The 22,612-nt window shown below is 43.2% G+C and overlaps 1 protein-coding gene across 1 annotated transcript in view; it reads left to right on the top strand.

Moving 5' to 3' along the window:
• Positions 1–21,074: 21,074 nt before the first annotated feature.
• NECAB1 (N-terminal EF-hand calcium binding protein 1) overlaps positions 21,075–22,612 on the top strand; it is a 128,722-nt gene continuing 127,184 nt past the window's right edge. Inside the window, exon 1 of the mRNA XM_054016602.1 lies at positions 21,075–21,528. Within this exon, the coding sequence (XP_053872577.1) occupies positions 21,430–21,528 (99 nt within the window). The 5' untranslated portion in view covers positions 21,075–21,429. The remainder of the gene's footprint in view (positions 21,529–22,612) is intronic.

The following is a 22,612-nucleotide window of genomic DNA, read 5'->3' as shown; positions in this document are numbered from 1 at the left end:
AAAAGTCTGTAGCTACTGGAAAAGTCTGTTAACGTGTATGGGGATGGAGCGGAAATCCTCCAGGGACATCTCCATGAAGCTCTCCTGGAGGTACTCCGAAAGCCTTGCCAGAAGGTTTCTGGGCAGTGCATCCTTATTCCCTCCTCCATGGTAGGACACTTGACCACGCCATGCTTGCAGCAAGTAATCTGGTATCATTGCCTGACAAAGCCTGGCAGCGTATGGTCCCGGTGTTTGCTGGCATTCAAGCAACATCCGTTCTTTATCTTGTTGTGTAATTGTCAGGACTGAGATCCCCACTTTGAACTTTAGGGTACAAATGTAGGGGCCTGCATAAAAACTTCTAAGCTTAATTACCAGATTCCCTCCCTGGGAAACCTTGAAAAACCTTCACCAAATCCCTGGTGAAAACAAATCCAACCCCTTGGATTTAAAACAAGGGGAAATTAACCATTCCCCTCCTTCCTCCCACCAACTCCTGGTGAATCAAGATCCAAAACCCCTTTGGATCTAAAACAAGAAAAAAATCAATCAGGTTCTTAAAAAGAAGGTTTTTAATTAAAGAAAAAGGTAAAAATCATCTCTGTAAAATTAGTATGGAAATCAACCTTACAGGGTAATCAAACTTAAAGAGCTCAAAGAACTCCCCTCTAGTCTCAGGTTCAAAGTACAGCAAACAAAGAGAAACACTCTAGTAAAAGGTACATTTACAAGTTGAGAAAACAAAGGAAAACTAACACGCCTTGCCTGGCTATTTACTTACAAGTTTAAAATAGAAGAGGCTTGTTTAGAAAGATGTGGAGAACCTGAATTGATGTCTGGTCCCTCTCAGTCCCCGAAAACGAACACACTCTCAAACAAAGAACACAAACAAAAGCCTTCCCCCCCAAGATTTGAAAGTACCTTGTCCCCTTATTGGTCCTTTAGGTCAGATGCCAGCCAGGTTACCTGAGCTTCTTAACCCTTTACAGGGAAAAGGATTTTGGAGTCTCTGGCCAGGAGGGGTTTTATAGTACTGTACACAGGACAGGTATTACCCTTCCCTTTATAGTTATGACAGTAATCCTCAGGAGAGTGATATCACTCCTGGTAACCTGGTTGAAATACGGGAACTTAATTAAGGGGACAGAGGTGGCCGTTCCTACTGGGCTGTTTGCCTGTGGCGGAAAATAAATCCTTCCCTGCAGTTAGCCAAGCGCAGATGGGAAATTGGCCCTGAAGTTTTCCGCGTTTGGCTAGCAGGGATCTTCCCTGTTACCAGCCACGCGGTGGGGGGAGGGTACCGTGATCATCCCAGAGAATTCATGGCGAGGGGGGGGGTCGGCGGCGGGGGGGGGGTAGTTTGGTGCCTGCAGGGATCTTCCCTGATACCAGCCACGCGGTGGGGGGAGGGGTACCGTGATCATCCCAGAGAATTCATGGCGGGGGGGGTGGGGTTAGTTTGTTTTCTGGTGCTGCTGAATGTTAACAGAAAAACCGCAGCACTCTACTTGCCTGAAGGGGCCCAGACAAGCCCCCTCACACTGCCCCCCCCCAACTGGCTGAGATTGGCCAGGCTTCTGCAGCACTCTACAGGCTATGCTTGGTATGTGGGAAAGGAGGGTGCAGAAGCTGTAAAACAATGGCTTACCATGGCCGCATGCAAGCCGAATTCTGTTGCCCAGACCTGTGATCTCTAGCAGCAAAGCCACAAGCACTCAGCATTAAGAGGCAAAATGCGACCTTGCACAGAAATCACATGTGCTATGTAATGTGAACAGTGTTGGTCACCGTGAAAGAGTATAAGCATTGTTCTGCAAAATGTAGCTTTTAAAACAATTCTCTCTTTTTTCCCCTCCCTACAGCAGCTGCAAATTCCTCAAGCCTCCCTCCTCCATCCCGAAGGTTATCACAGATAAGGCGTCGTAAGAAGAAGACGCAGGAGGACATGTTTTCTGAAATTATGCAATCCAGCAGGAGTGACAGAGCTCATCTGAATGAGTGGAAGGAAACAGTTTCAAAGTATAGGAAAGAAGTCAGTGAACGTGAGGAGAGGAGGGACCAACGTGAGGAGAGGAGGGACCAACGTGAGGAGAGGAGAGACGATCGAGATGAGAGATGGCGGCAGGAAGACCAGAGGATGAAGGATGCAACGCTGGGGCTGCTCCGGCGTCTGGTGGAGGTTCAGGAACGGCTGCTGGAAAACAGACTGCCGCTTCAGCCCCTGTTCCACCCTCCCCCCTCCCCATGTTCCGTATCCTCCTCACCCAGACGTGTAAGAACGCGGTGGGGGAGGCTCCGTACACCTTCCCATTCCACCCCAGTAGACAGCCCAAGCAAAAGGCTGTCATTTTTTTAACCTTTTCTTTGTGGCTTTTTCCTTCCCAGCAATCCTCCTCCCAAATACCACCCGGGTTCCCTCCCTCTTTTTCTAATCTATTAATAAAGAATAAATGATTTTTAAATGATAGTGACTTTATTTGGTTTGAAAGAAAGATGGGGGAAGGGGCAGGGTGGGTTCCTTACAGAAAATCGGTCAGTAAAGGGGGAGGGTTTTCATGAAGGAGAAACAAACAGATATTTCACACGGTAGCCTGGCCAGCCATGAAACTGGTTTTCAAAGCTTCTCTGATGCACAGCGCTTCATGGTGTGATCTTCTAATCGCCCTGGTGTCTGGCTGCGCGTAATCAGCAGCCAGGCGATTTGCCTCAGCCTCCCACCCCGCCATAAAGGTCTCCCCCTTACTTTCACAGAGATTGTGGAGCACACAGCAAGCAGAAATAACAATGGGGAGATTTCTTTGGCTGAGGTCAGAGCGAGTCAATAATGAACGCCAGCGACCTTTTAAACGGCCAAATGCACATTCTACCACCATTCTGCACTTGCTTAGCCTGTAGTTAAACAGCTCCTGACTCCTGTCCAGGCTGCCTGTGTATGGCTTCATAAGCCATGGCATTAAGGGGTAGGCTGGGTCCCCAAGAATAACTATGGGCATTTCAACATCCCCAACGGTTATTTTCTGGTCCGGAAAGTAAGTCCCTTGCTGCAGCCCTTTAAACAGAGTAGTGTTCCTGAAGACGCGAGCGTCATGAACCCTTCCCGCCCAGCCCGCGTTGATGTTGGTGAAACGTCCCTTGTGATCCACAAGTGCTTGCAGCACCATTGAAAAGTACCCCTTGCGGTTTATGTACTCGGTGGCTTGGTGCTCCGGTGCCAAGATAGGGATATGGGTTCCGTCTATTGCCCCACCACAGTTAGGGAATCCCATTGCAGCAAAACCATCCACTATAGCCTGCACATTTCCCAGAGTCACTAACTTTCGTAGCAGCACCTGAGTGATTGCTTTGGCTACTTGCATCACAGCAGCCCCCACAGTAGATTTGCCCACTCCAAATTGATTCCCGACTGACCGGTAGCTGTCTGGCGTTGTAAGCTTCCACAGGGCTATCGCCACGCGCTTCTCAACTGTGAGGGCTGCTCTCATCTTGGTATTCTGGCGTTTCAGGGCAGGAGACAGCAAGTCACAAAGTTCCATGAAAGTGCCCTTACGCATGCGAAAGTTCCGCAGCCACTGGGAATCGTCCCAGACCTGCAACACTATGCGGTCCCACCAGTCTGTGCTTGTTTCCCTTGCCCAGAATCGGCGTTCCATGGATAGAATCTGCCCCATTAACAACATGATCTCCAAAGCACCGGGGCCTGTGGTTTCACTGAATTCTGTGTCCGTGTCCGTGTCCATGTCCTCATCATGCTTGTCGCTGCGCTGCCGCTGCCGCTGCCTCCTCGCCTCGTTTTTCTGGTCCTGGCTGAGCATAAACTCCACGAGAACGCGCGAGGTGTTTGCAATATTCATGAGTGCTGTCTTGACCTCAGCGGGCTCCATGCTTGCCGTGGTATGGAGTCTGCAGTGTTCACCCACCCAGGAAAAAAGGCGCGAAAATGGTTGTCTGCCGTCCGTTGCTTTCATGCAGGGAGGGAGGGAGGGAGGAAGTGAGGCTGTACCCAGAACCACCTGCGACGATGTTTTTTGTCCCATCAGGCACTGGGATCTTAACCCACAATCCCAATGGGCGCGGGAGACTGCGGGAACTATGGGATAGCTATGGAATTGCTACCCACAGTGCAACGGTGCAGAAATCGACGCTAGCCCCGGTACTTGGACGCACACCACCGAATTACTGTGCTAGTGTGGCCGCACTCATTTCGACTTTATACAACCTGTTTCTCAAATCCGAATTATCTAAATTCGGATTAATCCCGTAGTGTAGACATACCCCAAGTCTTCCCTGCTCATACCACCTTAACTCTAATGAAATAAACAGACAGTCCCACTTTCTTCCTACCATTAAAGAAGAATGTGATAAAGTTCTGTGAATCCCAGCATCCAATTTGCATACAGTAAGAACCTCCTGTTTACCCAAGCAAGTAACAGTTTCCTGAGGCATCAGCAATATAATATCCCAGATTAGTATAAATATTTATATATAAACCTGTCTGTCAACCAATATTGTGCCCAGATAAATAAACACCAAATACCTCTAGAAGAATTTATTTACTAATGATAGGTGCTCCCAATAGTTCTTCCATTATGGCTAATTAAGCTTCTCAGGAAATCCACATCCCCATTTTCATAAAATTAAGGATGTGGTAAGTGCTTTTCTCAGCCCATATGTAAACCAATGTGCAGACTCAGAATTGCCAACTCTTGCAATATCTGTTGTTTGGCTTAAAGCCGCAACTCCTGGAGTCAAGGGATCACATGAAAATCTCAGCTTTCATTTTTTTAATAAAGAAGTTTCTAGCCCTTGTGGTTGCAGGGAAAAGTTTGAAAACATGATCTGAGGGGAACCAAAAAAGTCAGAAACAAGAAGGCAAATAAAATGAATGCCAAATTTATCATTATTTTTTAAGCCTCAAAACTCTGGGGGGCCTAACTCATGATTGTTGAACACTCAAGGTTGGTAATGCAGGACTCACCAGCTGAGGAAGGAAAAATAAAGTCTCAAATACAGATCTCTTCATCTCCCTTTCTCTAGGGTTCGCTTTAGTTCCAAAGCACAGACTCAAAACCGGAACAATTTCATTCAAACTACTGGGTAATAACCAGCCGAGACCTTCCCAACTTCAGCCAGCTGGGAGAGAAGAAGAGAGGGCACACCTTTCCCCAGGATAGCTTCCTTTGCAACAGCTTCCCCTTCCCTTCCATAACCCTGCCCAGACTAGCCATGTGAAAGACAGGATCCCAGTGAATCTTTGATGTGCTCAAGCTCGAGCTTCTGTCCACCTTATCACATCAATTCCCACTAAACAGATTTGCCTTCCCATTTTTGCAGCCAAAATTAGAAAATGAAATTCCGCACATTAAAGCCTGCTATAGGCCGATTCCCTATGGTTGTTCTGACAGCGGAAGAGTCTAGCATATACAAAAAGCCAAATAGAGTGCAAAATATAAAAAGGCTTTATTTCAAAACCACAAACAAACGGAGAAAACAAAGCAAACAACGTTAGACAACTTACAAGCCTCTCCAGCATGTTCAAACCATTTCAGCTGTACATAATGAACATTTTTATTTTCTTGATGGGTCACAGTGGCAAACAATTAGGAATTTGTCCGTGTGATTGCATCTCATTTTGTAAATGTTCTGTTCCCAACCTGCACATAATACTGCTGAGGCAACTGCTAGGGTACTCAGTGAAGTGAACTAAATCTACATGGGGAAAAAGCAAGGGGAACCACTTTGCTTTCTGAACTCTGCATCCAACTGTTTTCTGCAAAATTATTTGCTGTCCTCCTGGATGAACAGTGAGCTATTCTCCCCCAATCAGCTCAGAAACTGCAGCCTTCAACAGTGTGATGATTATTTTAATATGACTTAAATTCTGAAGATCCTGGGTTTATAATGCTTCTCCCTAAGGTACTCTCTAATGTCCCCTGTTAGTCTCTGAGGCCCAGATCCTCAAAGGTATTTAGACTCCTAACTTCACAGTGAGCCTCACAGTTGCTCATGCATTTATCCTCACACCATCCCTATTTTATCCCCATTTTACAGATAGGAAGCTGAAGTACAGACACATTAAGTGATTTACCTAAGGCTACATGGGAAGTCTGTGACAGAGCAAGAAATTGCAACTGGGTCTTCCGAATCCCTGACTAGCACCCTAACCCCTTGACGATCCTTCCTGTGATAGGGTTTGGGATAATTACAACATGCCTATAATATAGTTTTCCCTAAACTACTGATACATATTCTCAGCTTCAAACACCATCTAAATGTAGAATTTGTCTGGGAATATTTTAAAATGAAAGCACCTCTGGAAAAACAGCAGCATTCAGAAACAGCTAAATCCTCTAACATGATTAGAGATCATCGTGAGAAACAGTTTCCTGGATTTGAATTTCCCTAAGGTTCTACTCTGTTTGGATCCAGGATTTTAGCTCAGACCCATCTCTATCAGTTAACTTAACTGAAATCTGTTCCAAAAGGAGATTGCTATTAAATGTGTTCGCAAAATACAACAATCCTGTAATGGTGAAAAATAAAACGTACCCACTATTTTTCTGCATTTGTCTAGATCCCTATATCAGACTGTAATACAAGCAAAGGCATTCAAACCCCTTATAATAGCTTGTGACCAAAGGGAGCACTGGTGCCAGTGAATTCTTGGGCAATGTAGAACTAAAGCTGCCAGAAAATAAGATGGCTCCATATCTGATTCTTAACCAAGAACTCAGTCTCTGAAGAACTGCCTCTGAAAGCAAGACAGAACATGAGCTACAACTGTAGCTGATGCAATTGTAAACCACAGTCTAAAAAAGATTTAAGAGCCCTTGGCTTTCCAGCGAATATGAAATGGAGAAGCTGCCAAACACCATGTATCACAGAATGTATAGTTGGGCTCAGTGCATTGCACTTTTTTGCCTGAAGATATTTAGCTCTGAGCAGTTTTGTTGGAAAATGCCAGCTTGTCAAAACCTGTTCATGGGCAAGAGTCAGTTTTCTGGGAAAGAGTCAGTTGCTATGACTCTTCTGCTTTTAAAAAACGGGGGGAGAGAGGGGGAGAGAGAGAGTTTAAAAATGATCAGAACATCCTGTATTGACATTTTCCTCAACAAAAAGTTTCATTTTTCAGTTGAAAATGACTGTGTTTCAAAATGTTATTTAACTTATATTTAAAAAATAAATAAAAAAGGTTGAAATCAAAATAAAAGTTGGGATGGGAAAAACATTTATAAGAAATGAAATCATTGAACTAGAATAAGCCAAGTGTCTGTTTATGAGCATGGAATTTCAATAACTGCCTGGGCTTTCAAATGGAAAACAAGAAAAATAGCTGATGTACCTAGTAACAAGGTAGCTTGCTCCAAAGGTCTAGAAGGCCTGTGGCCAGCCAACCCTGATTACTAAGGACCACACCTGGGAGTGAGCTTACACTTTCCCTATAGAGATCAGCAAGAAGCAGTGGCAGGTGACTACAGAGGGTGAGTCTACACTAGGAGTGCTGCAGCATGTCTGCTGAAGATGCTGTATACTGATGGGAGAGAGCTCTCCTGTCGGCATAATAAAACCACCTCCATGAGAGCCGGTAGCTATGTTGGTGGGAGAAGCTCTCCCATCAGCATAGCGCTGTGCACACCTGCACTTAGGTCGGTGTAACATGTCGCTCAGGAGGGTGGCTTATTCATATCCCTGAGTGACATATGTTATACCAACATAAAGTGGTAGTGTATACAAGCTCTCAGAGATCAGTGAGGGGGCTCAAGTAGAGAGTCCTGGGAAACAGGACTGAGACTAAAGCCCCGTAGGGCGTGGGAGTGGTCTTCCAAAGCAGAAAAGCTCCCAGTGAGGAAGGCCTGGGAGCCGGAAGAGAAACCTTTGTTTTGTGTGCACTTTGTTCTGGGATTTTGAGTTTTATCTGGAGTTTATTTTATATTAATAAACCTAGGCCTCAGGGCAGCGTATTTTTGATCAAAAAAGAAAAGGGCCCAGGTGAAGTTTTATTTGAATAGTCCAAGAGGGAAACTGAGACAGGCTGCCTGTAGTGTGAGCTGAGGGCATGGTGGAGTGCACAGGAGACAACTGACCTCCTTTCATATCTGCATATGAGTTATTTCATGGGACACGTTACACAGGCTGAATGAGATGGTCTGCTAAAAGATGAAGCAAAAATTATGTGTTTTATTAAACCACTGAAATAGTATTGATTTTTTAGAAAACTACTATAAATTTTCTCTAACAGATAAATAAATTAAATCAACAAACTCTTTTCAGATTCATGAACCCATCACTGGACAGCCTCTTGTCATCATATGCCTATTAGCTTCATGAAACAGTACAGTTTACTCAGTTGTGAATGTTAAAACCTGTCTCTCAGTTTACAAAATTATGTCTCTTATCAGACTCATGACTTCAATTATCACATGTATATCAGATTAATGAATCTGGCAGAAGATGATCAGCCAGGTCATAAAACAAGGGAAGACAATTCTGAACTGAAATGTCGTGTTTATTGCAAATGTTAATGGTTTTCTGAATAAGATTACAGAACTATGAAAATGACACTAACTATACTGAGATGAACTGTTCTATGTTTATTATAGATATATATTTAATGAAACTGACTACAGAACTTTGAGGAACAACACGTATAACTTGAAAATGTTAGTTCCATTGATCTTTATGCACACAGCTGTGATGATATGCACACACATATGAAGAACACTTAGAGCAGTGTTTCACAAACCTCTAAAAGCTACATCCTTTTAGAAAATTAAACTAAAACCAATTGTGCTCCCGCTGCAGTATGCTGTTAAAGACTTACCCACGTTAATTTGTACTTCTTTCATGTCCTCCTTCAGCTAGTCCTATAAATATACCCTACTCTGGGAACATGCCTCACACTTTGGGAAACACTGGTGTAGATCTACATAATATTCATAATATGATGAGTAATGAAATACTTAATGTTGACATTTAAAATGTCACCATTAGTATCTGAGTTAGCACACACTGAAATTAATGCAGCAGTTCAAACCTCAGAGCTATTGTTTCAGGCTCTCTGCAAACTCAGTCAGACATTATTGCATCAGTTATACTAGGATCACATTTGGAAGGTTTTTATTCCCCACAACCATAACAGAGTAGGGAGTAACTTATTTTAAAAAGGTAAAAGCTGAAACTCTGGAGAACAATGGAGAGGTCTGTTGGTGATCTCTTGACTATCCTTTCACAATGACCCAAGGGGCATACCTCACACTTTTGGAAATATTGATGTAGAGAATTATTATAGAACTGTGAAAACTAAAATGTACAACACCTGCAACTTGGGTTTGCATGACTAGTAGGGCTGGTCATATTTTGACTTCTTGATGGAAATTTCAAAATTTGTAATGAATTTTTTTGTCAAAATGCTTTCATCATTCTCTCATCAACTTTACAGGCTAAAATACAATGTTGGTCAATTGCAACTTCTAACCATCCAGGAAATGGTTTGCTGATTGGTTTCTTGAATATACCAAGTCAGTAAATCTTTAGTAGATAGACCCTTCAGAGATCTCATTTCATCACCATGAAAAAAACAATATGGAGAAGTTCATTACTTTGGTCCAGCTGTGATTTTGGTAAGCCAGATATAACAGCCTCGGCAGTTGCATTTCAAGATATGCTTTATAAAAAAGTATGTTTTTAACAATCCGAGTAAGGTTAAGGTTTGTTGCTCCTTTAAAGAGTTAATATCCAACAGTTTGTTACTTTAACTGGAGTTACTAGACAGTTTAGTGTGCTGGAATGGTTTTGATTAAAATAAAACAAGTTTATTTAATTCCAACAAGATAGCTTTTAAGTGAGTGCAAGTATAAGGATTAAAGTCAGAAATGGTTACAAGAGACATATATTCATGGAGGATAGGTCCATCAACAGCTATAAGCCAAAATGGTCAGAAGTAACTGGAGAAGATGGTTGCCAACATATCATGGGGTATCTCCTGTGAGTCCTTTCAGGCCTTAAGTACAGTCCATACCACTTCAGGTCTCCTTCACCACCCCCTGTTATATTTTGTTTTTCCCCAGCAGGCCTCCACCTGTAGTGCTATTTGCATACATTTTAAAGCCCCAGCTAGCTCCCCTACTTGCCTCTGGTGAAGGCACCAGAACTAGCAACTGCTTATCACTACCTTTTTTCAGACCCTCAGCATCCCCCTTTCCAGGGCTTTCTTCCTCTCAAGTTATATTCTCCCAGCTGCTGGCATTGCTTCCCCCTCTAATTAGCCCCTCAGCTGTAGATCTATACGGTTGATTGACCTTCCAATTGGGTCTCAATTAACCTATATTGGTGGAGATTTGAGTGACAGGATGCTGAGTCGTTCCTGACTGCACATCCTGTCACAAAAGGGTTTCATTACTGTCCCAGCAGTGGTTTTTGGTTTTTCTAGACACCTTTTGCATGGCTAGCCCATTTCCCATTGTATTCATGCACCTGATAGAAATGTGCTAACAGATCCCTGAATCTCCTAAGAAACTGTTGATTTCATGGTTTTGTGCAAGCATAAGAAGAATGTTGATGATTTCAGAAAGTCAGGATACTTTAGCAATTTTATGATACAAGCAATATTTTAATCAATGTCATGCAACCATTCATTTTCTCTGTCTGCCTTAAAAAGTACCATATAAGGCAGGTGACACAAGCCAATCACTGGAAAGGAAAAATGGCATTTTCTGAGACAAGATCTGAAAAGTACTCACATGGCAGAGGAGAGTTCTTAGGGAAAGAAACAGTTTTCTGAAATCATTTTGATGACTTTTGTTAAGTACATCTCCATTGTTACATTTGTAATATAATTGTTACTCTTAAATAATTATATATTAATGGATTTGAATAACACCAAAATGAAGATCTAGATCCTAAGCTGACCTTCAGAGTTCAAGCCTCTTTTTGTTAGGATACATCTTTTTGTACCACATCTTTGTATAAATTACATATGCACTTACTGTTGATTGTGGCTGGATGCCATCTGGGTGTCCAAGAAGAGGAAGCTGCTAGGACTTGTCACAACTGCCTGAAATCAAAACATGCTGATTCAGAGTTTTGATTTAGTCCACTCACTGGCTGTGAAAGCTGTTGAGTTTTATGGGTTGATCAGGTAATTAGCTTAGGAATGTTGTCTGAGTCTATGATCAGTGTTGTTGCAGTTGGAAATTCAGGGATTATCTTTTGATGTAGCTAGTTTTTGATAGCATGTTATTAAACTTTGATTAACTATGAAGCCATAGAATCTTCTGTATTACTTAAACATGAGAATATATAATTAAAAAACACAACAAAGTTTCTAAATAATATGATAATGAGAATAATATTTGGGCTTTATCCTGCCATCCTTATGCAGGCAAAACTCCTCAGAGTCATGATGTTTTGAAGAAAATAAAAACATAAGACTATAGTTGGTCAAACAGTTAAAAAAAAAAAAAGATTCACGAATAATCTTGCTAATTAAATAACTAAATTAAATTTGCTGTAATTTGTGGGGTTGTATTTGATAAAGCATTGTCATGAATTTTAGCATGAATTAATATTCATATAAATTTTGTGCCAAAAGTGCATTATTTATTATTTGCCATTCATTATTTGCTAAACTCATTTACATATTTTATCATCAGTCAGGGAGCAGAAACTATTCCATGTCACTAAAGCAACCAACCATATATCACAAATAGTGAATAACGAGTATTGAGAATGAAGAGCATGCAAATGACCTCTACACAGACAAATTGCTCACATTATTCAGTGTATACTTATGAATAATAAATATACATGAAGAATAACAGGATTAGTTTGTGTTTGATTTGCAAGAGGGGAAATTTATGACATTCTTAAAGAATAGTTGGACTAGTTCTGCTTTAGATTAGATATACACATTGCTGTTCATCATACAAATGTGGCATAGGACTGGCAGCTACTAGAAATGTTTTCAGCTACACATGAACTATAGTCACTTTTCCCCTGGTAACAGTGTAGGATAAAGAATTAATGTGTTCATCATTCACTGTTATGTAGTTTTGTTGTGTTTCTGATCTGGTCTCCTCTTTTGATCTACTTCTTTGTTCCTCGACTCAGATCCTCTAAGTAAATATCTGACTCAGCCATCCTAATACATAGCAGGCGCTTTCTCAACAGGGGCCATAATCTCAGCTGGAAGCCCCATTACAGTCATTTTTACAACACTGCTTCCAAGATGCTCCTACAGAGCTGCTCACAAACAGAATATGCAGACTGGAGACAAAGCTGTAAATAAGTAATGAGATGCAAGTTCTATATTTTACAAACATGCCACTAAAGTTTATCAAGACTTCCTGAACTATTTGAATTTAGAATTAATATTTACGTTAATTAATATCTAAATCTTTAATAGTGACAGCATAAGAAACTTCTGTATTACACACTGCAGGAAATACTAAAGATGTCAAATGTGAAGCATTTGATATACATCCATTTTAGGTACTTCCCCATTCCTGCAGTAGCTGAGCACCTCAGAATCTGTCATGAATTTATCCTCTCAACACTGCTGTGAGATAGGGAAGGACTGTTATCCCCATTTTACAGCTGGGGACCTGAGGCAGAGGAGCTAAGGCCCAGATTTTTAAAGGTATTTAGGCACTGCTGCACTCAGTGTTGCAATGCCTAACTGATTTAGGAGCTTTCTCTCATTTTCAAAAGGTATTTAGACAGTTTGGAGCCTAAATCCCTATGACCATCAAGGGAATTTTGGCTCATAAGTGCCTACATCTTTTTTCAAAATGAGACTTAGCCGTTGCAGTGCTGAGCACAGGAACACCTAAATATTGAAAAATCTGGGCCTATATGACTTGCCCAATGTAAATACAATTATAGAATGAGTGTATACCTTATACAAGGAGCTCAAACAGTGTTTTGGTGACACTAATACCTTTCAGTGCTGCAGACGGTGTTAAAAACACCCACTCCCTTTTTTAACAGGTTGTGTGTGATTGCAGCTTTAAGCTACAATACATTTCCTGGGAAAGAAGAAGAAGGGGATGGGGGTTGCAATTAGAGCTGGACAATTAATGGATTTTTCAGTTTACTGCCAAATCCAATATTTTATATTTTCAGTTTTGAATTCTGTATATAAATACATACACAATTCAAAACTGAAACCTATTTTTGGCAAATCTAAAAGTTGGGGAGGAAAGATCATTTGGGTTGAATGAAACATTTTGTTTTGACAAAATCTAAATGTTTTGTTTTGATACTATTTTTAACAAAACCAAAATATCAAAATATCAAAATGTTTTGTTTTGTTTAAAAAATGTCAAAATGAAACATTTCCATTGGAGGGGGGGGGAGGTTGGAGGGGGAAGGTTTCAACCCAGACAGTTTGGTGAAACTGACACAACTTCATGGAATGTCACCAAATCTGCATTTTTTGCCACAAAAAGTTTCAGCCAAAAGAATTTGCCCAGTTGTAGTTGCAGTATATACAGGTACCCTGTATAATAAATTCTAGCTGACTCCACCAGAATTCTTCTGGGGCTTTCTGAGAATACAACCACCACCAGGGTCCCCCAGCCCTTCACTAGCTCAGCTCTGCCATCTAATGCATAGCGGAAGTGGATACATAGTCCCCTCCTGTTCTTGCTGTTCTCCATCCTCCTAATACCACTAATGGAAGCTTCGAGAAATAAATAGATTCAATTCCTCATTCCCATGGTGCTAGTCCCTGTGCATTGGTACAAGGTGATGGAGAATAAAGGTTACATCTAGCACCAGGTTTTACCCCTTGTGCACCACCTAGGGCCACACACTTACTAGCCGTCCAATGTTAGTTCTGAAAGTTCCAGCCTATATTGCGATAGCTTATGGATCAGGAAAACTCTAGAGGAAACTGATGGGATGCAGGGCTTTATTCATCAAAAAGAAGATTGTTTTGCAGTGAGGCCTACAGGACGCCACGCCAGATGTGTAAACCAAGAGGTAATAACTGCTGTTGGAAATGTGGTGAGGGAAAGGGGGACTCCATACATCTCCTTTGGCTCTTCTGAGTAACTCAAATATTTTGTTACCTACTGCATGCCAATCCACTCTGCACCACAGTAGGCTCCCTGCCTATTGACTGTAGCTGGGTTCTGAAAACAGGATTTGGCCTTTAATGAATTTCAGGCTATATTTGTATACAGTCATTCTACAGCGTGTTTTTTAATGTCTACAGAGAGCACTTACAGCTGATCATTCTGGAATGATTTGGATGCATCATTACAGACTTCGGGCTGTTTAAGTTTCCTTAGCAAAAAGGAAGTATTTTACCTAGATAACTGCCGATGTTATTTTCTGCATTTATAGCACAGCCGGTTTCATATTAAATGCAATACTAATGGGTTTTCAGTTGGAAGCACAAAATCATTAAATACTAGTTGGCCACTTTTCTTTTCATGTCAGTGTGTAGTGTGAATGCTTTCACAAAATAGGCTTGTTTCTAGATGGAAGTTTAAAGACACAACAAGCTGTAAAGAAAAGAGGAGGCAATTTTAGATTTTTTTCCCCACATAAAAATGCTGATATATTTCATGTAGCAGATTACCAATGGCAACTGGTTTTTACACGACTGAAGTATGATTCTTATAATAAAATAATAAAGCTAATTTCTAGCTCTTATACAGCATTTTTCACCAGTAGATCTCAAAGTGCTTTACAAGTAGGTTAGTGTCATTATCCCCATTACATAGATGGGGAAACCAGGGCACTGCAGGAAAGTGTTACTGAATGCTGATTTCAATTAACCTATTATGGATATATCATAGAATTATTAAAGTTGGAAGGAACCTTCAGTAGCCACCTAGCCCATTCCTCTGTATTGGGCAGAGAACTGAATTAGTTAGTAGAGCTGGTTGAAACTCAGAATTTCCATTCTGCCAAAAAGTCTGACATTTAGAAATTTTGTTTAGTTCCAAATTGGAATGAGAAAAAAAAATCATGTCCCACAGGAACAAGATGTGTGGACTCATGGGCTAACGCAGCACCCAGTCACGCAACTACCCACCAGTTTATATCAATTGGGTGCTTATTGAAAGACAGGCAGACAGCGGAGGAGGCCAATTAAGTGAGTGGAAACAAGTGAGTGGCCCAACTGAGGGGCTAATTGGCTGGAAGTCGCCCCAGCAGCTAATACTATATAAGCAAACAGGAAGCCAATACTGAAAGGAGAAGTAGGAGCCTGAAAAAAAGTAGAAATAGACAGACCTGGCTAACACTAGTACTATCTCCCCAGAAGTAAGTGGGGAATCTGGCTCCTGCCTGAAAAGGAGGGAAAGAAGACTTAGAGTGGTTGTAGTCTGTGATTAAGGCCTGAAAGGACTCTTGGGGGACTAACTCTGACACTCACAAAGTGAAATTTGCCAGAAAAAAATTGTTTTGAGTCAACTGAAACAGCCTATTTAAATAACAATAAAAAACTGTTCCAATTTTATTATAAAATAAAAAAATTAAAATGAAAAAAGTTATTTCAAAGTAAAAAATAAGTTGAAAATAGAACACTTTGACCTTATCACACTACTTCTTTTTTTTTTTTTTTCAATTTTTTCTAAGCAAAATTTTATCAGAAGCAGCATATTCCTGCAGAAAGTTTGTTTTGTTCTAATGGGGAAAAATGTTCCATTGGAAAATTGTGACCACCTCCATTCATCCAAACCCATCCTTGATTCACATGGGTAAAGTTTGTTTGTTTAGCTACAATCTTAAAATAATTGATCTAAACATTCTGTGCAGCAAATTAAGCCATTTCTCCTTGGACAACTTGCTTCACTTCTGTGTTTCATTTTCCCCATGTGTAAAGTAGGGGTAATAATATTTACCTCCTTTGCAAAGCACCGTGAGATCAATTGATGAAAAGCACTCTGTAAGAGTCTGCATCTGTATAAAAGTTTCTTAAAAAGGATTTTTTTAAATTATTAGGCTCAAGCTTTCTACGTACAACCACAAAGAAGCATTAAAGTTATTTGGGGAGGGAGAATAACAAACTGCTTGTTCATACCTTTAAATATATCAAGATGATCAAATCTCTTCTTCCCTGATTTTGCTAAAGGACCTGTAAGAGGTCTCAGAGGGTGTTAACTATGAGGTCTAATGCCTCCTATTGAAGGGGTGAGGGTTTGGGCTCTTTAACAAAGGCTTCCAGTCTCTGGAAAATGGTGAGTTGTCATTGAAGTTAAACGTGTTAACAAAAACAAAAACCCAAAGAATCCCTTCCCCTCTCAATTGCTCAGCTTTCACTCTCTTGGCTCTTGCGTTGTCCTCATTGTCTTGTAGTTCTTCAGTCACGTGTTTCCCAATCTTTTAAAAACAAGTAGATTAGCAAATAAATAAAAACGCGAAACTTCCGGGATTTCTGTGCATATCATTAAGAAGCAAAAATGACCAGATAGATTTTTTTTTTTCTATTTTCAGGTCGCCTTCAGTTAGGATAATAGAGCCCTTCCCTCTTTTTAATGCCCCTCTGTTTATTACTGGGGAGTTATGTCTCTCCTAAATCACATTTTCTCTTGAAACTAGAAAAGAGAAGAAGCGCAGATGAGGAGGAGAGAGACACACAGGAAGTGTGTTCTGAATGGCCAGACCAAGACCAAGCTGGAGAGGGTTTAAATTCAAGGACATCAATTTATTTCTCATGAAACTCTGGACAGGCAACTGCAGCAGAGACAGGTTACTCCCTCTCCCCTAACCCCCACGCAAAAAATGTGACAGCAGCACCACGGAGAAAATTTGCAAATCTGTACTCTATTAAATATGAAATGGTGCATTAAAATAGTGTTAAGATTCTGTCTTGAACTGACAGGAGTGGTGAAAAATTAAGGTACAACTTTTAGAGCACCCTTCCCTCTCCATTATGCACTGTCAGAGACTGAGGCCTGGTCTACACTAGGAGGTTATGTCAAATTTAGCGGCGTTAACTCAAATTAACCCTGCACCCATCCACACAACAAAGCTATTTATTTCGACATAGAGATCTCTTTAAATCCATTTCTGTACTCCTCCCCAACGAGGGGAGTAGCGCTAAATTCGACATGGCCATGTCGAATTAGGGTAGATGTGGATGGAATTCGACGCTAATAGCTCCGGGAGCTATTCCACAGTGCACCACTCTGTTGACGCTCTGGACCGCAGTCCGAGTTAGGATGCTCTGACCAGCCACACAGGAAAAGCCCTGGGAAAATTTGAATTCCTTTTCCTGTCTGGCCAGTTTGAATCTCATTTCCTGTTTGGACATCGTGGCGAGCTCAGCAGCACTGGCAACGATGCAGAGGTGACTATGCAATCGTAGAATAGAAAGAGGGCCCCAGCAGAGACTGATTGGGAAGTCTTGGATCTGATCACTGTGTGGGGTGATGAGTCCGTGCTTTCGGAGCTGCGATTGAAAAAACGGAATGCGAAGATCTACGAGAAGATCTCCAAAGCCATGACGGAGAGAGGATACCGCCGGGATGCAACGCAGTGCCGCGTGAAAATTAAGGAGCTGAGACAAAGGTACCAGAAGACCAAAGAGTCAAACGGACGCTCCGGATCCCAGCCCCACCCATGCCATTTCTACAAGGCACTGCATTCCATTCTAGGTGCGGCCGCCACCACTACCCCACCACTGTCCATGGACTCTGATGATGGGGTATTGTCGACGGCCGCTTCCTTGGAGATGTTCGCGGACAGGGAAGATGAGGAAGGAGATGAGGAGGACGAGGCAGTCGACAGCACTTTCAACGCTGATTTCCCCAACAGCCAGGATCTCTTCATCACCCTCACAGAGATCCCCTACCAACCCTCCCAAGGCAGTAACCCAGACCGTGAATCAGGGGAAACATCAGTAGGTAAGTGTTTTAAACATTTATTTTGAACAGAATAGGAATGGTATCTTAACAATGGGTTTTTCATGATTAGTTTGCCCTAGGCACTTTAGTTTCTAGTCCTTGCCAGTGCAGCTACTGGAAAAGTTTGTCAACATGTCCGGTTTTTCATGATTAGTTTGACCTAGGCTCTTTAGTTTTTAGTCCTTTCCAGTGCAGCTACTGGAAAATTCTGTCAATATGTCCGGGAATAGAGCAGAAATCCTCCTGGGACATCTCCACGAAGGTCTCCTGGAGGTATTGTGAAAGCCTTTGCATCAGGTTCCTGGGGAGAGCGGCCTTATTGCGTCCTTCATGGTAGGAAACTTTTCTGCGCCAGGCTAGCAGCAAGTACTCCGGGATCATTGCCTCGCAAAGCATGGCGGCATACAGCCCTGGTGCTTGCTGGCATTCATGCAGCATGCGGTCTTTCTCTCTCTCCGAAATCCTCATCAGAGTGATATCACTCATGGTGACCTGCTTTGAATTAGGGGAATGTTAGTATTGGGACTGATTGCCTGTTCCTTTACAGAACTGTAACCAGCCGTTTACAGCCACGTGGTGGAGGCGTGACAGGGGCAGCATGGAGGGATCTTTCCTGGGGACAGCCGCAAGGGGGGTGGGACAGGGGCAGAGTTCATGCTGGCCAGATTGCCGGCAGCAGGAACTGGCCAACGCTAGGAGCATTGCTTGGAACGTGAAAGGAGGGCACTGCTATAAATTAAGCTTTAAGCAGCCAAAAGTCTACAGCTTACCATGTCCGCCTGCTAGCTGAATTCCGTTGTCCAGCCCCGCTGTGTGATCTGTACAGCAAGACTCCAGGCACTCAATGGGAAGGCCGAAAATTCGACCTTGTACTGAGTGCGCATGTGATAGGTGCTGTGCATGGTCTTGTTCTCAGAGAAAGACTATATTCATTGTTCGCAAAACTGTATCTTTCTGAAGAATTCACTCCCTTTTTCCCATCCCACAGCTGCGAGTGTCTCCCGAGCTATCCCGGCATCCCCCTTCCAGAGGCTGGCGCAGATCAGGCAACAAAAGAGAAGTACACGGGACGAGATGTTCTCAGAACTTATGGGCTGCTCCCCGTTAGTGTGGATTCACAAAGTCGAATTACTGTCCTTAGTGTGGATACACACGTTCGACTTTGTAATATCGGTTCCACAAATTCGCTTTAAGTAAAATCGAACTACTCTCGTAGTGTAGACATACCCTGAGTAATAGCTCTGTAGCGCTATCTCAGTGCACACTACATAGAGTACTTTACACCCTAGTGTGTGAATATTTACACAACAATGAGAGCTGCTTCATTTGAATGAGCTGAAAAATTACGGCAGATAATTCCACTTACTGATTTGACATGTGAAGGGGGGGAATAGAATTGTCAAAATAGACAGGGCCAATTATAAGGCAAATGCACCAGTGCTGCCATCTAACAATAGCTAGGAAAGGGGTGAACTGAGATCCCTGCTTTTTATGCAAAATTGTGCTCCCTTTGAGTTGGACCAGCACCTTCCAGTCATAGGAACATAGGCCTAGAAGGGACCTCCTGAGTCATTGGGTTGTCTCCACAGCAGGGGACTGGACTCAGTCATAATCCTGTCTAAGTGAGGGGCAATAAGGTCTTCTCTAGGAGCAAGGTGAGGACCAGGCTGAGACACCCAGCATCACAGCTTGGTCCCTGCTTTCTCATTGTTCCATGGGGGAAGGACGCTAAGCCAGCCAGCCCTATTCATGAAGTAGCTTACTTCCCCCTGCTCACTGCCCTAGCCCCTGTACAGGGTGGAAACAGAACTATTCCCCACCCCACCTCCTTCCCTTTCCTAGCCACCTGCGTGGGAATGGGAGCAGCAGCTCAGCAGATGCGCTCTGCCAGTCTGGCAATGCAGCCAATCCAGCCAAGTGAGCTTGATGGGTTTCCACGGAGGGCAAGAAGTGGCTACATTCTTTCCTTGCCCGTCATTGTTTTCCTTCTTTGCAGTTTGAAACACACACACGAAAAATAGCGCGCTCTAACTCCGACACACAAATACAGTTTGTAAAGCCCATTAGCAAATTCACTTACTTTACGACATAAAATGGTGTAGGGTGTTTATTACGCGGATCATTATGCTCAGACCTGTTGGATTTTCTTCAGTATGTTTTTAGAGTCTTTGTGAATTACCCGAGTAGTTCAACCTTTCTTGGAAGGCTCGCCAGGAGTGTAATGAAAATGGCACACAAATGGCATTTTATTTTATACTGACCGGTAATAAACTCGAAAAGCAAGAATCATTAAAAAAAAAAAAAGGAATTTCCGGCTGATTTCTAGGAGACGGTAACAGAGTTAAGAATCCTATCCCTTTCCTTTATAAAATACCTTTTTGAAAGACATTTACAAGTGACTAGTATATTTTTGCAATTGGGAGTTATGCAGGTAAATCCTCAGATCGGAATTAAATTACCCCCATTGGTGCTTCCAATTGAAACCAGGCTGAAATTTGACATGAAAGTTCTAGCATAAGACTATAGGGGGCGGAATTTCTTTACAGTGATGTGGTTGTAACTGGCTTGTTATTTATTGGCATCACATCACCCAGTGTCTCCCAGAGACAATCGGGGTCGAGGTGCCAGAGGCTCTGTACAAACAAGTAAAAAAGCCCCAGCGATCTCAGACTCTAGGTTCATGACAATTCTCAATAAGTGGCCAAACCAGACAAAGGGAGGGAGATAGGACGACAAGGTGGGGGAGGAAATCTCTTGCGTTGGACCAGCTTCTGTGGGCGAGAGAGACAGACTCTCCAGGGGCGCAGAGCTCTTCTTTTGTGTAACTCCAAAGAGTGTCTCTCTTGCCAACAGAAGCTGGCCCAATAAAAGATATCACCTCCCCCACCTTGTCTCTCAGATCCTGGGACCAAACATAGCTACACCACCACTGCCAACGGGGAGTGGGACCCACAGTAAAGGGCTCAGCCATGAGCCTGTTGCATCCTTGCGGGGGGGGGGGGGGGTAGCACTATCCGGTTTGCAGTGGTGATCAGTCATGTCCCAAGGTGTTTCCCTGCCGGAGTAAATTAATATGTGCGATGGGTTTAGACATTCATTTGGATGCAGGCTGAGCTCCCCGCCCGTGCAGACGCACAAAGGGGCGCAGAGAGCGCGCCCGGGGGAGCACATCTCCTCCGGGCTAAAACTCTCCGTCGAGGATGTCCAGTCCCGAAGCCACATCATCAGCCCGCGTGGGAAGGGGCTGTTGTTTTCCGCGCCAGTCCCGGGTAATTTGGCGATCACGGCTCGGGCCGGGGGGAGCGGAGTTTCCCCCCAGGCTGCACGGAGGCGAAGGAGGAGGAACGGTGACGGGATCTGCCCACCCTGCCGGGCTGGTCCCTGGGGAGCGATCGCGCTGCAATGTGACTCCATGAAACTGACACGGGCTCTAGCGCCATCAGCAAAGGGAGGAGCGCGGGGAGGGGGCCCCGGCCAGAGCCCAGTGTGAGCAGCCTCCCGCAGCGGCTGCAGCAGCGTCTTTCCAGGAGCCGAGCCCCAGCTCATCCCGGCACGACGGCCGCAGCGCCCCCGCTCCCTGGCAGAAGGCATGGAGGATGGTCAGGAGATGTCCCCCTCCTCAACCAATTCCTCCGAGGACCTCAGCTCGGCCCTGCCGCTCACCAAAGGGATGTCGATCTTCCTCGATGTAAGTCCGGGGCAGGCTCCGGGCGGTAGGCAGCCGGGGTGTGGGGCTGAGCCGGACGCAGCCCGCTTGGCGTTGCAGCAGGGTTGGAGGGGCTAGTTCTTGGGAGAGTGAAAACAAGCGTATGCGGGAGTCAGCCTCTTTCTATCGCATCCTTGTAGCGGCTGCAATGTGACCACAGCCACAGGTAACCAAAGCTAGAAACCGCGTCCTGGGGGGAGAGAGGCCGTGCAAACCTCACGGAGACAACAAACCTTAGAGGGGCACCAGAGGAAAAATTCCCTCGCAGCGATTTCCTTGGGTTTCCCTGCGATTTGCACTGAGCCAGGGTCCAGGTGATGGAAAGTTTTGAAGGCGCATGCAAAGGTGTTTTTAAGGAAGAACTATATTGGCCATCTTTTTTGAATACCGCTGAAACCTTGATAATGTGAGTTTGGTTTGACTGGTTAGAAATACCTCCTAAATCAAGGTGGCATTAAAAGCTCTCCCAAGGAAGAACAGATCAAATTGTCCCTTTAAAGGGAAAAATGGTCAAAGCCGAAATCTAAAAGGTTCCACCGTCTTGCTTTGCCTCTGGATCAGTTAACTCTTTATATTCTTTTCCTGATTTGACCATATTACTTTTTTAAAAATAATAATTTAGAGCATATGCTTATAGACAAAAGGTGTTTAGGATCTGGTCTGCTTTTATTTATAGGACCGTAAATGAATTTTTAAACATCAAATATTTGTGTTAGAAAATGAATAACATACCTAGATAACAGTAGATTATAAGTCAGGTCTGGATGTGAAGAAATTGTCAGGGGAGAGTCACAGCCATAAATCAGTTGAATTTACAGCTGAGCCAAAAATAATGTAACTTTCAGGAATTTACTGTCAGCTACTTGTATTTCTTATCTTATAATCAAGAATGACTGATCCAGCAAGGTGCTGAGTATCTCCTGAAAGCCACAGGGATCCCTTAATTCCCACATGCATCCGAAGAAGTGGGTATTCACCCATGAAAGCTTATGCTCCAATACGTCTGTTAGTCTATAAGGTGCCACAGGCCTCTTTGCTGCTTTTACAGATCCAGACTAACAAAGCT

This window comes from Malaclemys terrapin, chromosome 2 (genome assembly GCF_027887155.1).
Source record: "Malaclemys terrapin pileata isolate rMalTer1 chromosome 2, rMalTer1.hap1, whole genome shotgun sequence".
NCBI lineage: Eukaryota > Metazoa > Chordata > Testudines > Emydidae > Malaclemys > Malaclemys terrapin.
This window is presented reverse-complemented; position numbering and strand designations above follow the sequence as displayed.